General features: G+C 36.9%; 1 protein-coding gene across 1 annotated transcript in view; it reads left to right on the top strand.

Annotated features, from left to right (window-relative positions):
* The window catches only part of TRPC6 (transient receptor potential cation channel subfamily C member 6), a 169,048-nt gene that overhangs the window by 131,413 nt on the left and 19,870 nt on the right, over positions 1-17,765 (top strand). The window contains exons 6-9 of the mRNA XM_020996177.2: positions 725-952; positions 5,144-5,408; positions 7,860-8,055; positions 9,479-9,682. Of these exons, the coding sequence (XP_020851836.1) occupies positions 725-952; positions 5,144-5,408; positions 7,860-8,055; positions 9,479-9,682 (893 nt within the window). The remainder of the gene's footprint in view (positions 1-724; positions 953-5,143; positions 5,409-7,859; positions 8,056-9,478; positions 9,683-17,765) is intronic.

The raw sequence follows: 17,765 nt of genomic DNA, 5'->3' as shown, positions 1-17,765 counted from the left end.
GGAAATCTGCTTTCCATTCTTTAAGTCCTAACACGTGATATGTATACCAAGCAATGGATTAGAATTGGAGGTTGTTGTTGATATTTATTAGTTTTCAGACATATCCCAATATTTATGATACCATTTGGGGTTTTCTTGGCAAAGATATTGGAGTGGTTTTTCATTTCTTTCTCCAATTCATTTTACAGATGGGGCAACTGAGGCAAACAAGGTTAAGTAACTTGCCCAGGGTCACACAGCTAGTAAGTGTCTGAGGCCGGATTTGAGCTCAGGGACATGAGTCTTCCTAGCTCTGGGCTTGGCACTCTATCCCCTGTGCCACCTAGCTGGAGGCAAAGGGTCTAAGTTCCAAACCTGTCTCTCCCAATTACTGCCTATGTGGTTTGGGGCTAGACATTGCCTTTCAGCTGAGGAATTTTTCTTAACTATAAAATGAAAGGGTTGAGCTTGAACTCTAAGGCTCCTTTTAGATCCTTCTTCTGTCCATAAGGGAAGAAAATAAGCAATTTCATTTGATTGTTTTTATTTTTGCTTGCAAACTTGTACAAATTAAATTTTAAGCTAAAAAATAATTTTTTTCCTGCTCTAAGGATGATTTGAGAAAAATAAAATTTTCACTGAAGTGCTCTGATAATCAAAAAAGCTTCACCCTGCCAGCAACATTAAAAGGACTATGTATATTTTTAAGAATATAAACTTGTATTTTCTCCCTTTTCATACACAGGAATGATATGGGCTGAATGTAAAGAAATTTGGTCCCAAGGTCCCAAGGAATATTTGTTTGAGCTATGGAATATGCTGGATTTTGGTATGTTAGCCATCTTTGCAGCATCATTCATTGCTAGGTTCATGGCATTTTGGCATGCTTCCAAAGCCCAGAGCATTGTGGACGCAAATGATACTTTGAAAGACTTGACCTCTGTGGGAGACAATGTGAAGTACTACACTTTGGGTGAGTTTATGCTACGGAATTAATGTTAGTCCAGATGAATGTAAAATACCCCTATTTGATGCTTGTCTTTTCAAATGCTAATGAATTGGCATAAGGTCTGTCTGTCTTTTTCTGCTGTGAATTTCACTGGGGTTGCCTCCTCTAATATACACATTCCAAACTGGTATGGCTAAACCTGTTTAAGTTTAGCTGGTCACAGCACATTTATTAATTAGGCTTTCTGTCACTAAGCACATCAACAGAGGCAAATGACATTATGAATTTTACTTTGAAATATAGTTTTCATCCTACTTTATTTTCTTTGCCTAATTGAAAAAAAAACTACTGCCTCAGTTGATGCAGCTTGGTCCTTTGAAATATTACTAAATTCTAGTCTTTCTAGTGATATTTTTCTTCTTGAGTTAGGAGTGGGGGACAAAGTACCTGTGGTTTTGTCAGTTAGAAAATTTCCAGTGTGGAAACTCCCTCCACTGAAGGAGATCGGTAATTCTTCTGTAACTCATGGTCTTAGTCAGTTTCGAGGGCACTGTGATGTTAAGCAATTTGTTCAAGGTCACACATCTATTATGTGTAAGGAAAAAGAAATTGAATTCAGGTCTTGCCTTCTGTCCACCACTCCATGCTGCCTCCTATGATTATTTACTTTTTGTAACTTTTTGAAACACTCCTAAAACCAGTGGTTCTCAATCTCTTTGGACCAAGTACCACATCATTAGGGCCAGTACAAAACAGAGTTTAAATGAAACTAAGAGTTCAACCAGCACAATTGGCTTTGTTGTTGTTCAGTCGTTTCAGTTGTAATCAACTCTTTATGACCCCATTTGGGGTTTTCTTGGCAAAGATACTGGAGCAGTTTGCCATTTCCTTCTGTAGCTCATTTTACAGATCAGAAAACTGAGGCAAACATGGTTAAGTGACTTGCCCAGCACCACATGGTTAGTATTTGAGGCCGGATTTGAACTCGGGAAGAGGAGACTTCCTGATTCCTGGATTCTTTCAGACCCAGAAATAGCTATATTGCAGGCATAGCACTCTATCTACTATGCCACCTAGCTGCCCTCATACATACATGGCCAATAATTCCCTCTACAACACACTTGACTAAATGGTCATCCAGAATTTGCTTGAAGATTCCCAATGAAGTGTAGCCAGTCTCCTCCCAAGTTAGCTTATGTCCCTTTTAGATAGCTCTAATTTAGTAGGAAGCTTTTCTTTGAAAAACAAACAAATAAAGCAACTGTACCTTTCTCTATGACACACAGCTTTTTCTTACACTTCCCTCGTCTCTTACTTGATCAAACACCTTGTCCAAAATTTTTTCTAAGGGTTCAGTTGGCCACTTGACTGTTATTTATGCTGCCATGAAGGGCAGAGTGGGAACTGATTGAATTGAGTGCTACTTAAGGCTTCATATCCTTAGCAGAGGGTAGAGCTAGTAAGATAAGGACTTTGAGAACCTAGGTAGCCAAGGGCTCCAGTCTAAGGAAGTCACAAAAGGTACAAGAGTTCTACTATGTGGTTTCTTCAATTCTCTTATCCTAAAAGTCTCTAAATTGGGAGCCAGATACACTTTCAGGGCAAATGGAGGGATCAGTTGTCCCGAGGAGCATAGATTTCCTATCATGCATATGTAAGACCCTAACGGACCTTTTTTTTTTTCCACCTTCTAATGGTAGAGCCAGAGGTTTTACCACAGAAAGGAAGACAGGATAGACAAACCTTGGGAGGAAGAAGCAAGTAAATGAGGCTCTTGGATTAAGAGATTCTTTCAGACCCAGAAATAGCTATATAAACAATCAGTGTCCTCTGAAACCCCTTCCATCCTTTGTAGGGTGTTGGTAGGGACTTGACAGCAGAGCTTTTAGTGGGATGTTTTTTGGGCCTCAGAGAGAGCATAATTACCAAGACTGATTTTCTGGCTTCAAATTTAAAGATCCATTAGACATTATACTCTGGTTTGACCTTGTTAATATACTGGAGAAAGAGGAACAGCAACTTGATCAGACGATGTCTTTGCTTTGAGGTGATGTTCAGTTGATGTAGGAAGGTATAAACTTTCAAACAACGTGAGTAATGCTACAGATAATGGGAAAAGAGCTGTAGTCAGGATTATTAGATGGATGGTTTTATGGTGCTCAAATGGTAGCTAAACTTTCTCTGTAAAATAGGTGTCACACTTAGTAGTTTTGGTCTACTTGTTTTGAGGATGGTGGGGACTTTGGCAGATTTTCTTGGCTTTCTCAAGCTAATGAATCAGAGTGATGTGTTCTGGGTTCAGATGATTATACTACTTGGGCATGGTGGATACCAGTGAGGAAACTGTTGTCTCTTACAACCTTAGATGTAAAATTCTTAAGTTTAATGTGATATCAGAATAGTGTAAAACCAATAATTGTCATAGTTTTACCAAACTGATTGGATGGGGTGTTAATTGTTATACAATAATTATATAAGAGCTATAAAGGAAAACCTTTCTGGAATCCAAGGAAGCAGGACAGGATTGTTCTAACATCTGGTTCATCTTTTCCATGTCGTTATTAAATCTGGGCATAAATAGTCAGAAATAGAGGCTTTGAGTCAGGAGGAACTAAGTGGAAAATGAATTGGGCCCTTGGTTGGAAAGAAAGTGCAGAGGAAGTCACAATGAATTAAAACATGGTATAACAAGAATTCTTGCTGTCTGGGGGCCACTGTGTCAAGGCCAGACATCTAGATTGTTGTTAATGTAGAAAGAAGTATTTATAAAGTAGCCACAGGGGCTTAGGGATCCAGCATTTTTATCTATCAATTAGCTAAAAACCCTACTGCTTGGAATGCTCATCAAAATGGCAAAATGATGAGAACAATCAATAAATTAGATGACAAAATCAATATCTAAATACATCTCACAAGGTTGGAATGATGGGACAAAACTAATAAGGTGAAATTTAATAGGAACATATGTAAAGTCCTATACCTAGACCAAAAAAATTGTCAACGTATAAGAGAAAGACAAGATGAAAAATAAGGCTTAAAAAAAGAGATATCACTTTTCATAGACTGCAACATCAATACGATGCAAAGATGTGAGATAGCACCCCAAAATTATTTGATCTTAGGTTTTGTGAATAAAAGTATGGTGCATCAAATGTGCAAAGTGCACATTTATACTCTGCCTTAGTCACACCGTAACTGGAATAACATGTTTGGTTCTGAGCACTGCATTTTTGGAGAAGAACAATTACAAACGAGTGGTCTAAAGCAGGGTGACCAGGACAAGGGGATCATAGGGTCATAGATTTAAAGCTGGTAAGGTCTTTTACAGATAATAATGAGGAACTAAAAATCATGACATATTAGATTAGGCTGAAGGAACTAGGGATGTTTAACTCTGAGAAGAGAACACCTGATTGTGATGTCCAACTATTTGAAGGGTTGTTATATGGAAAATAAGACTTATACTCTGCTTGGCCACAGAATGTAAAATTAGGATTAATGGCCAGAAGTGAAAGGGAAGTAGATTTTGCCTCAACATGAATAGAGATTTCCTAACATTTAGAACTGACAAATAATGGAATGAATTGTTTCATACAGAGGTGAATTCCTTGATGCTGGTCTTTCAGTGGCTGCTGAATGACTTTTCATCAGGGATATTATAGAGGGAGTTCATGTTTCATGTAGGGGTTGAATTAGATGACTTTCGATGTAACTTCCATTTCTAGGATTTCTAGCTCTGACATTTACTAGCTTTGTAGCCCTAGCCAAGTCACTATGCCCCTTGCAACCCTAGTTTCTCCATCTGTAAAGTGGGGATAATGATTCTTGAACTAAATCACAAATTTTTTGTGAAGAAAGTACTTTGCAAAGAATAAAGCTATATATGAATTATTTTATTATTCACAGTGGAGGAGATAAGAAATAGGGCAGCATCAGGCGGTAAAATCACTGTGTAAACCATTATCCATTTGTGCCTTTAGATATCACTCCTATCTCCTTTCTTCCCATGGAGGTGTATGTTTTCTCTGACCTTGATCCAAAATTAAGATGAGGTAGGATTCTACTATATGTGTCTGTCACTGTCACTCACAAACACACACAGACACACACACACACACACACACACACACACACATCTCACAGAGAGGAAAAGAGAAGGGGTAGGCCCATTTAAACAACTTCAATATATTCATCAAAACTATTGTTCTTTCCTAGCCAGGATAAAATGGGACCCATCTGATCCTCAAATCATATCTGAAGGCCTATATGCTATTGCTGTAGTTTTAAGTTTCTCTAGAATTGCCTACATCTTACCAGCTAATGAAAGCTTTGGGCCTCTACAAATATCCTTGGGAAGGACCGTGAAAGACATCTTCAAATTCATGGTTATATTCATCATGGTATTTGTGGCTTTCATGATAGGGATGTTTAATCTCTATTCCTATTACCATGGAGCAAAGCAAAATGAAGCCTTCACAACGTAAGTACTACTGAACTGTGGAGTTATTTTTGTTGTTGTTGTTGTTGTTTGCTTTTTTGTTTCATTGTTTGCTGTAGCATATAGAGCATTAGACTTGTAATCAGAAGGATTTGGGTTCAAATTTTACCTCAGATACTCAATAGCTATGTATGACCCTGTACTATTCACTTAACCTCTCTGGTCTCAGTTTCCTCATCTGTAAAATAAGTGAGTTGGGCTTGATGACTTTCAATATCCATTCAATCTTTAAATACATGATCCTATGATCATAATTTAAATATATAGCTAAATAAATATTTGTATGCTTAGCTAATGAACTATGTGGTGACAAAAACATTGGTAAAACCAACTTTTCTGCTTCCCTGTTTCTTCAGTTGTGGAAAAAGAAGTTTAGATAGATGATCTTTGAGGCCTCTTCCAGCTCTAACATTCTCTAATTTTAAATTGATCTGTATTGACATAAAGGCCAATAATCTCCTAGTTTTGGAATTTGCTCTTTTCCCTTGTATATATAATAATTCTATTCCTCATTGATATGACCTACCAGTATGCATGATGTAGGGGATATTCGTACCTCATAAAAGTCAAACACTTAAATATTTGTGATTCCATTATAGTTGATGACTCCTCCACTGATGTGGACAGTAGTTCTTCCTTGCTATGTGATATTCATTGGTTGCTGTGGTAAAAATTAAATAGATAGACATCTGAGCTCCATTCAACAGAGCTAACCTGGGTTTTGGATGAGAGGTACACAGGCCAACAGCAGATCCATATTCAAAGTCTTTCCAGGTTAGTAGGATTTGCCAGAATTGGTGATCCGTTGGCATAGATTCTAAGAAAAATTTTTCATCATAATGAGACATTGGAAGAAGACTTTATTGAAGAAATTAAATAATTTTTATTGTAATGGCTAAAATAAATTATCTTTTAATGCATTGTTCAAATATCATGTTAGATTTAATAATGAAAAGCAAAAAGTGAAGAATCAAATATTTCCTTGTTAGGAAAAAACACTCTGTGGTAACTAGATGAATTAACATAGGCAAAATTAACTTTAGTTACTAATTATATCCAAGGCATTTCAATCCTCAAACCCAGCTCAGGGGCTTTGTTAATCTTCTCTGACATTTTCTTATCATCAGTTCTGTTTGAGGTGATTGAATATAAGTATGTAGATATAACCTGGAAGGAAACCCCCAAATGTCAGGAACAAACTCATAGAAATGTCATTGTTTAGTACAGGGGTTCTTAACCTGGAGTTCACAGACTCCTAAGGGTTCTGTGGATAGATTTCAGGGAATCTGTGAACTTGTATGGGAAGAAATGATACCTTTATTTTCACTAATCTCTAACTAAAATTCAGTATTTCCTTTATTGTTAATTTTAAAAATATATATATACTGAGAAGGAATTCATAGGCTTCACTAGACTGCTAAATATATTCAAGACACAAAACTAAGAATTCCTACTTCAGTATAATTTTATTACTTGTGATTCTGAAGTAGTATCTAAAGTTTTTTTGAAGTTAAATCTATCCTAAGGACACCACCAAGAAGCAATACATTTCTGGAAAAGATGAAATAATGGGATTTAAATCTTGAAGAGACCTTGGAGATCATCTAGCCCAACTCAAACATTTATGCAAAAATTAAAGCCTAGAAAGTAACTTGCCCAAAATCACTCTGCTAATAAGCAAAAGAATCCAGGATTCAAACCCACATCTTCTAATTATATTCAATTCAACAACATATTTTTATCGGGTGCCTACTATGTACAAAGCAGCCTGTAGGTACAATGATGAAAAATGGTCCCTTGAAGCCAATGAATCTCTGGTGGCTTCCTGTTTCCTCTAGGAAAATACAAAACCCTCAAACTGGCATCTAAAACCATCCACATTATGGCTGGCACTTATTTTTCCTATCTTGTTCCGTATTACTCCCCTTTGTATACACTCTCTTTTTCAGTTGAACTGGTTGTTAGCATCTCTTTCCTTCCCATCTTTGCACAGCTGATTCCCCCACATTTAGAATGCACTCATTCCTCACCTTTGCCCAGTCAAATTTCTAAATTTGCTCAAAGAACAGGTCAGTTACTGCCTCCCACAGCAAGTCTTTTTTTCCCCTTAGTCCCCATTCCCAATTGTCAGTGCTCTCTCCCTCGTGACGTTATTTCATATAGAGTTCATATTTACTTCTCCGTGTACATATTGTATTTCTCCAGTAGAATGTAAGCTCCTTGACATCAGGGTATATTTCATTTGTTTCTGTATCCATGCTCAACACCTAGCACAGGGCCTGGCACATAAAAGGTACTTAAATGTTTGTTGTATAGAATTAAATTATGTTCTCATATCATTAGCTACTCTCAACAGAAAATTAGTTACTGCTTGTGACATCTTCAATATCATTGTTGTCTATAGTAATTTTTATTTTTTACTTCTTTTTTCAGAGTTGAAGAAAGCTTTAAGACATTGTTCTGGGCTATATTTGGACTCTCTGAAGTGAAATCTGTTGTCATAAACTCTAACCACAAATTCATTGAGAATACTGGTTACGTTCTTTATGGAGTATATAATGTGACCATGGTCATTGTTTTGCTGAATATGCTCATTGCAATGATCAACAACTCATTCCAGGAAATTGAGGTAACATTATCACCAGAAGAACCTCTTTCCTTTTAATTAAGCTGGTGTCTACAGGTGTTAATCACTTTAATTTAAAAAACAAAACTTACTGGATTATCAGTCAAAAAAACTCAAAATATATATTTTTTTCCTTTGATTGTTTGGCACTTTTGGCTGGCTGGAACCAAGAACCTGAAAGCCTCATGTATATCAATTGATTAAGTCATACAAAATGAGAGAGTCAGGGAGAGAAAGGGTAAAGAAGATAGATAAGCTTTGTTTTGTTTTTGTTGTTTAGTTAAATTTGATTCAACAAATATTTATTAAGCACCTATCAGCGTGGCACTGGGTTTTCTTATGGAGAGCAATATAGAGTAAAACATGGTCCCAGTTCTCAAGGAGCTAATAAACTAGTGGGAGAAGATATTTACTCAAATCTTTATAATACACTTAGAAAATAAATACAGGTAAAAAATAAAAATAAAGTATTGTCAAGAGTTGCAGATTGAGGAAAATTATGAAGGAGATGGCATTCTCATTGGGTCTTGAAGGGTGAATAGTATTCCAACAGGTAGGATGAAAAGTGCTGCAGCCGGTCAGGAAAGGATAGGGGAAATTCAGGGAATGGCCAGGCATTCCATTTAGCAGAAGTAGAGAGCGTGGGAAAGAAGGTAATGGGAGGCAGAACTTGAAAGGTAGTTTGGAGGCAAATTGTAGATGGCTTGGAATGTTAAGATAATAAGTTTGGTCGTTATTCAGTAGGTAATGGGGAGCCATTAAGGCTTTTCAGTAGTAGAATAATATAATCAGAGCTGTGTATTAGTAAGATAACTTGACAGTGCTATGTAAGACAGATTTGAGTAAAGGAACCAAGCCGTGTAAAAAGGTCACTGCAATAGTCTACTCAGAAGGTGATGGATGAAAGAAATATTACAGAGTTGGACTATACAGGAGTTAGCAACAGTTTGAATATGGAGGCAAAGAAAGGGAGGATACATTATACTGCAGCAGCCTATGACTGCATAGCAATTTTGCTACCACAAAACATTATAGCATTGTTTAGGGATTTTTTTTTGGTACTGGAAGTCTAGTTTTGAAATTCTTCAATTATGTTTAAAATGATGACAAACAAGTAGAAACTAAAGATCTTCCCTCTAATACCTTCAGGTCACAAAAATGACTGCTGTATTCCTCCAACATTGCTCATGTGCTCCATTTAAAAGATCTAGAAAAATGCTCTGGTGTTTGTTTACAAGAATAAAAGGCTAAAAACTTATATGTATCATATAAATACTTAAAAAATATAAAATGCACTTTCTTACATTTTTTAAGAGAGCAGGAAATGGTTTCTCACATTTTATTTTGCAAGGGATTAATAATCCAAATGTGAATTACTGGTATAATTCTGTGAGTAAATTTCCTTAAAATACATTGTGTTTTATAGGACGATGCTGATGTGGAGTGGAAGTTTGCAAGGGCTAAACTTTGGTTTTCTTACTTTGAAGAGGGACAAACACTTCCTGTTCCCTTCAACTTGGTGCCAAGTCCAAAGTCTCTGTTCTATCTCTTACTCAAACTTAAAAGATGGATTTCTGAGCTCTTTTGGGGTCATAAAAAAGGGTTTGAGGAAGATGCAGAGATGAACAAGGTAATTCAACTTGATTCCACTGAAGAACATGTTTACATGCTTCGAAAGGCATTTAACTTTCATTACCATTGTCCATGAAAAGACTGTGATATGACCAAGTTATCATCTACGCTCCAAATATAGGTAGCTGCTTTGCCAAGGGATGTTATGTATAAACTGGGAAAACTAGACTTTTTTTTTCAGTTTAAGAAATGGCCAAGGAATGAAACATAACCCACAAAGGTGAGGTGTTATATTGTATATATGTTGTGTAAGAGGTTGCAAGATTGATTCTTACTATATTGTGATAGACAAGTCACTTACTCTGTCTGTATCATTTCAACTTACATAACTGAGGCAGTCTGCTCTACTACATGGGAGAAGTGAGACTCTTAGTTGATTTACTTTTATAATAAAGGATTAAAAAAATCAATACCATAAGGTCCAAGTATGGGAGGCCTAGTCTGGCAGTAGTATGTGTGAAAATGAGCTGAGAGTTTTCATGGGATCATAAATTTAGGTCTGGAATCGGTCTCTGAGATCATCACGTCCAGTCCTTCTTCCTCCTCTTTTTGCAGGTGAGGGAACTGAAATCCAAAAAGGCTAGATATAAGTTACCTTTAGATCATATAACTAGTAAGTGTCTGAAGCAGAATTGGTCCCCAGGTCTTCCTGCGTCTAAGTACAGTGCTCCAGCTAAGCTTTAAATGCCCACAATCTAGAAAAGTGACATGAAGAGAGCACTTGCTCAGGAGTCAGAGGACTTAAGATTAAATAAATCCCACCTCAGTGACTTTGGGCAAGTCAGGAAAATTTAAGAGGGGGCTTGCATCATGCATAAAGCATGTAATTTAAAATTTGGTTTCAAATCTAGCCTCATACACTTACTAACTTTGCTCCTGGTCAGGTCATTTAACCCTTCTTGGCCTCGGTTTTCTCATGTTTAAACAGAAGCAGCAGCAGCAGCAACAACCAAAGAGGTTAGACCCAATATATTCTATGAACAATCCAGCTCCAGAGCCATGATGCCAAATACAAGAGTCTAATGTTAAAAAGCTAATATGTTCTTAAACTACTATAGTGCAAGTATAGTGCTCAGATCACCACAAGAGGCAAACCAAGGCTGGTTGACCTTTGGCAGAGATACTGTTGAGAATATTTCTACTTAAAGTAGGTGTTTGGACAAGATGATCCTTTCAACTCTAAGACTCTGCAATTCTCTGTTTCTCCCTGGAAAAAGGTTAGAGAGGGAAAGAGGGAAACTACAGTTGTGGAATCAATTTATTCCATATGATGATCAGTCCCTTTTATCAAACAGAAAATGGATATCAGAAAGGCAATAAAATATACGCTTCCAAGGGTCTGATAACACTCTGTTCCTGTTTTGGGGTTAACAGAGAGGGCCTCTCTTAACCATGCTGCAATCATACTCTTTTTAAGGTCCTGACAACAGAAGGTGCACAATTGTGCAAGCAGACAATTTCGTTTTAAGTTTGTAATTTGGTTGCACCTTCATGTTTTGGGTGAATGTAAGGGAAGTTAGCATTCATTATTGGAATAAGTACCAGACAGTGAATAAGGAGACCTGTGTAACAATCTCATTACTGCCACTTATTATATGACTTTGGACAAAATACCTAACTTTTTTATGCCTCAGTTTCCTCATCTGGAAAATGGACACACGGACACACACACACACACACACACACACACACACACACACACACATTTTCCAATTAAAGAATCTGAGGCATAAATAAGTTAGATATTTTGCCCAAAGTCATATGGATATATAAACATACATATAGAGATATAGATACATACATATGTGACATACATAGATATATACATATATGTACATTTATATACACGTATTACCTCACAGAAATGCTGAGAGCTGGGATTCAAATGAAATTGTCAGTGAAAGCACTTTGAAAACTAAAAAGGGCTAGGAAATGGACATGTGATTTCATTGGTATAGGGAATTCCCTGTTTAATTTAGGTTTGTCACTTTTCTCTGCCACTCGGTCTTAGAGAGCTGCCTAGACAGAATGGAGAGAGGTTCTACGACTCGTCCAGGGTCACATAGTATGTGTCAGGGGCAGCACTTAAACTCGGGTGTTCCTGGCTTTGAAGACAACTCTGTATCTACTTTAAGACAATTACTCTGCCAGTACAAGTTGTTCCAAAGTCTTAGTACAATTTTATGTTATCGAAGTTTAAGACTGCTGGGACAGTCTGTGTTTGCTACCTGTGAGAGTTCTCCTAGATCTATCACTTAACAAAAGTTAATGTGCCAAGTGGCATAAAGTTACCTGCTGTCTCCTCATATAATGGAAGCTTGCTGCCTCCTACTTCAGATACACAGTTTCACTCTTTGAAAAAAGACAATGCAGAAAGTGGCTAAGACAATGCAAAGGGAGAAACCCAGTAGGAATATGCTAGTTTCATTGAAGCTTGCTAGGGAATTAGATAAAGAATCCTTTATAAAGTGCATCATGAGAGCCTAGAGATAAGCTGGTTTCATAATAATTGCAAATGGCTAAGAAATTGAATTCATTTAAAAAATTGGTCTTTAAAAGATGAATGAGTGAATTGATTAAATTAGGAAGACTTTACAAAATTATCACTTGTCAAAAACAGGTAAGGGATTTTTTTTTCTTTCTAATATGAAGACGTACAAATCATCAAGCCTTCTTAGTTAAAGATAGCTCCTCATGATAGGAAACTATTTCAGGAGGCAGATTTTGGAAAGTAGTTACAAGAAACTAATCATTGCCTGGAGACTGAGATAAGCATGTATTGAATTGGTCAGCAACAAGGATTAGAATAACAGGAACCTAGAAATTACCAGGATAGTTAGGTGACACAGTGGATAGAGTGCCAGGCCTAGAATCAGGGAGACTGGTATTCCTGAATTCAAATCCAGCCTCAGACACTTACTAGCTGTGTGACTCTGGGCAAGTCACTTAACCCTGTTTGTCTCAGTTCCCTCATCTCTAAAATGAGCTAGGGAAGGAAATGGCAAACCACTCCAGTATCTTTGCCAAAAAACAAAACAAAACAAAACAAAAATCCCAAAAATCCAAATGGGGTCATGAAGAGTTGGACACAACTGAAAAATGATCGAATTGAAACTGAAAGAAATTCTCATTTGATTTGCCTTCAAAAGGAATCCTGGGTAGGAGAACCAGCACAGATCTCCCTGATTAAGTCCCAATTACCGCGTTTACAAGCTGTTGGATCATGTTCGAGTCTCAGTTTCTTCATATAGAAAAGTCATTACCATTTCTATGACGGTTACGTGTTTGAAAAGCACTTTGTGTGCATTATCTCATGTTGTCCTCCAGCAGCCTTGTGAGGAAGGCTCCATTTCTCTGTTACTGAGGCTTAGAGAGGTCCACGGACTGCTCCCGTGGTTAGTTTGTGTCAGAAGCAGGATGTAAGCCTAGCTTTCTCTTGGCTCCACGTCCAGGCTCTCTTTCCACTTCCCTAAGCCGTCTCTCCAGAATTAAATCTTGCACTATCTGCTTCAGAAGGGTGTTGCGAGGGGAGCTCTTTGAGTTGCACAGAAAGCCCCATAAAAATGTAAGTTATTATCGGCTGGCACAAATCACTTAGCAATGAATAAGCAAACAAACAAAAAAGAGGACATCTGTGAAGGCTGTCGAAATCATGAACACTAGAAGCAATGCTCATCCTGAACAGTTGGGCCATGTACATTTTGGATCAAGTCTCTAAGAAGTGGCCAGGATTCTGCTCTTACTTCTAATCCTCATTACTAGACCCAATTAGCCCCCAGCTGCTGCTTCCAGCCTAGCTGCTCTGCAGGCAAACAAAGTACCACACCAGTTCCATAGCTGAGTTCTCTGGCATTAAATCACAAGCCGCAGGGCCTGTGTTGACCTGGTGCCTTGGTTCCAGTAACTGGACTCTTGCTCTTGGTGAACACAACCCTGTGTCTTCCTTTTCACCCTCTTCATTTTCTTCATTCCTCTCCACCACTCTGCATATGCTTTCCTTGGTTCTCTCATTTGTAGTACAATTATTCCTGGAGATTCTGGTCATGTAACTGGACACCGATTCCCTTGGCTTGTTCTTTTCATCCTGATCACTCTGCCTGCTTGCTTGAATCGATGTAAGCTTGCCCAATAGAGCCAACTAGGTGGCACAGAGATAGCCAAGTGTCACAGTGGATAGAGTCCTGGGCCTGGAGGCAGGAAGACCTGATTTCAAATGTGGCCTCAGAAACTCACTAGTTGTGTAACTCTGGACAAGTCAATTAATCGTTGTCTGCCTCAGTTTCCTCTATTGTAAAATGAAAATAATAATAGCACTTCCCCCATAGGATTGTTGAAATAATATTTATGAAGTGCTTAGTATGGTACCTGGAATTATAGCAGGCTTCTCTCCTTTCCTTCCTTCTTTGATGTTCTTCTTATGGCTTAGGACTTCTAGATCACTTGGCTGCTGCTATTCCTGTCCTAATGTTTTGCCTTGAAGGGTCAGCCTAATTTCTAGGTCCTAGCTGTCTCCATTCTGACTTCAGTTTTGACAGAAATTGGCAGCATGCTGTTGACATTTGTATTTTAAGCTAATTAAACGGAGAATCTAGGAACGGATGTCTACTTGAGACCTAATTTAGAATTTATCAGGTCTGGTTGGAAAGGTAACAGTTGAGTGAAGTTTGAGATGACAGCATCCTGAAATGGTAGCATTCAGGATTATGAAGAGAAGACTGTATCTCAACATAAAAGAAAACAAATATACTTATATTTTTATAAGAAGGATATAGAGGTGCTTGAGGATTAAAAACAAAATAAAATAAATTTTTAAGGTATGTAACTATGAAAAATAGAGGATAAATTCATCCCAGTCACTAATTCAATAAACATTTGTTGTGGGCTCCATATGTACAAGGCATGATGAATAAATCACAAATCATCAGCTGCATGCTTAAAGAGTAGGCAAACCAAATGAAACAATTTTTTTCAAACAACCAACTAAATTTTGTCAGTGGAAAAGCAGTAATGTGATGTGATTGCTTGGACCTAGAAAAGTATATAATACTGTCATGAAATTCTGTAAGAAAGCTCTGCCAACTCCAGACTATACTAGCCAAGATCACTATCAGAACTCTGTGCTATATACTTAATTCACTCAAGGTTCCTTAATCATGAAAGATTTGGAAAATTAAAAAAAAAACCACCTTCCAAGACAGACACCCAAAATATTAAAATACCTGAGCAGAGCATCTTTGATGTAGTTCATGAAATTGTAGTTGTTTAGCATGGAGAAGAGGGAGCTTCAGAATGACAGGTGTTCAAGAAATTCTCTAGTGGTTTGATAAACACGCCTGTCTCTCTATTCTAATTGTTAGCTTTTATAGGGCAGGCAGTTCCATTTCTTTTATATTTCCTGAGAATTTTGCACAGTGCTAGATAAGCAACAGGGGCAGCACAGATGCTTACTCTCTGGATGAATGGAGGAGAGCAGATGAATGAAGGAGGTGAACAGTTAAGTGGAGGACAGTCACCAGATAGCCTCCATTTTGATTAAAGATAGAAACACTAGTAGTAGGAACCCAGAAACTAAGATTTGTGGTAGTTGTATGTCAATGAAGAACTGAACAGGCTATTGAAAGAGCTTATGGGCTCAGTCCCTGAAAACTTTTTTTTTCTAAAGTGCAGCTACTCAGTGTCATTCAAGGCAGGAATCTGAGGCTTTTCTGCAGCAGCATGGCTTAATAGGAATTAGATTAAGCCCTGTGAGAGGGATGAGACAGATGTGCTTTTGAGGCTTGAATTTCTTTAACTTTAAAAGATAATGAATATAGAAGACATTTCAAAAAGGTTTGGATGCTATGAGTAATTTACTGAAAGGGAAGGAAGAAAGGAAATTATGGGAAGGGAACATAGAAACTCTGAGCAGCTGTGAATAAATGTCCAGCAAAGCTCCAGGCTAGATCACAGACTTGTTCTCTTTATTAATGAGCTGGAAGAACAAATATAACCATACAAAACTGGGTACTGTTACTAATACCAGTGCAAAGGAGAGAAATAATCTAATTAGCCCTAAATGGATTAGATTGGAATATATAAATGTAAACAGAAGATTGGAATATATAAATGTAAACAGAAAATTAAGGAATGAGACAAAATTAAAATGCAAATTGATGCATCTTGGGGAAAGGTTAATTTGAAATAAATCAATTAGTACAATGGAAGAAATCTACAGAATAGTTCTTCCAGATGAGATTTGAAAGTAAACATGTAATAATAATAATAATAATAATAATAATAATAATAATAATAATAATTCTTCAAAAAATAATGTGCTTAAATTATCTTGGACATTGAATGAGCTGTGAAGGAAATGGTTCAACTGACCATTTTTTCCCTCAGTAATAACACCTTTGGAATAATCTGCTCTGTGGAAAACAAATGGGCTTCCTTATGCCAAAAAGAAGCATATTGATAAATGAAGTTAAGTAGTTGAAAAAATAAAATTAAAAATGTAAATAAGCACTCTATTGATAATGGCTATTCAAGAAAAGCACAAAATTATTTACATTATTACTCAAGCTTGTGATATTTATCAGGTAAATTTAATCCATGTTACACATAATAATGTCTAGTATATACATAGCATTTTATAAATATGATCTAATTGTTTTCTTAGAACAATGTTGGGAGATGGATGCTATTATTATCCCCATTTTATGGGCTAGAAAAATGAGGTAGACAGAGGTTAGTTTACTTGCCCTCATTCACATGTGTAATAAGTATCTGAGGCAGGATCTGAACTCAGGTTTTCCTAAATCTAAGTACAGCATTCTATCCTCTATATTACCTAGATTCCATGTAAGGAAGAAAACAGAACCCATATCAATTTATCTTTTCATGGTCAAAGTACGTGAAGAAGAATTAAAGCATGATCATAAACTTCAGAGTAGAAAAGGGACTTGGAGATTATCTAGTCTGACCGTTATTGGATAAGAATCAATTCTACAAGAATACACCAAAACGGTTACCTTCTCCCCTTGAAGACATGCAGTGGTAAGTTATATCACCACCTGGTGCAGCCTATTCATCTAGTTGAAAATCACCCAACTCTCTAGTAATTCATTCCACTTATATCACTTCATCTTGTCACAAAGATACCCTGAAAGACTTTCAAAAGTTTCAGCTGGAATCTAGGTATGCTATGTCCACAGCATTCATGTGAGTACCAGTCTAGTAATCCAGTCAAAAATGGAAATGTGGTTATTTTGTTTGACCTGTTCTTCATGAAGCCATTTTAGTTCTTAATGATTAGCATTTCCTTTTAAAGTGTCTAACAACAATTCCTGTAATCATGTATTCTAGATTTTTGCCATGAATTCAAGTCTAGCTCATTAGCCAATAGTTTGAAGAGTCAACTCTATTCTTTTTTTGGAAAATCATTATGACATTTGACAATTTCTAATACTTCAGTACTTTTTTATGAAAAACCATTGAAAGCAGTTTAATAAAAACATCAGACAATTCTTCCAGTAATCTGGGATTATTTGCAACTAATTGGTTTCTTACTTATTTCGAGATTCAGTTTCTTCTTTACCCAAATTTTTTGGACACTTCTCCTTCCAATTATTTTCCTTAGAAGAAAAAAACAAACAAGCAAACAAACAAACAAGCCTTCAGCAGCTCTGCTTTCTATAGATCATTTTTGTTATGCCATGTAGTCCAAGCAGTGGTCCTATCTCTTCTTCAATCTTCCTCTTCACCCACAGCACAGATTAAAAAACAAAACAACTTTTTTGTTATCCTTATTTATCAGCAGTCAGTACATTCTGACTGGCAAGATTCTAATTGAACGATTCCTTTTTTGCCCCACCCTTGCTTCCATTTTCTATACATGTCTTTATGAATTCAAAGTTAGGCAATGCATTCACTAGGCCTCCATATCCATTTCTTTAGATAGCTGCCCTTTTTCTTTCTCATCAGAATAATTTGTATCTTCAGAATTTCCTTCTTGAGAGATCTCATGCCTATTGAGCCTACTTCTTTTCTAGAATTTTGGATGACAGGCTCCTACCTTTCCTTGTTCTGAATCTTTTGAAATC

Source organism: Phascolarctos cinereus, unplaced genomic scaffold (genome assembly GCF_003287225.1).
Source record: "Phascolarctos cinereus isolate Bilbo 61053 unplaced genomic scaffold, phaCin_HiC Scaffold_726;HRSCAF=1367, whole genome shotgun sequence".
Lineage (NCBI taxonomy): Eukaryota > Metazoa > Chordata > Mammalia > Diprotodontia > Phascolarctidae > Phascolarctos > Phascolarctos cinereus.
Note: the sequence above shows the minus strand (reverse complement) of the source record. Positions and strands in the feature narration are given on the sequence as shown.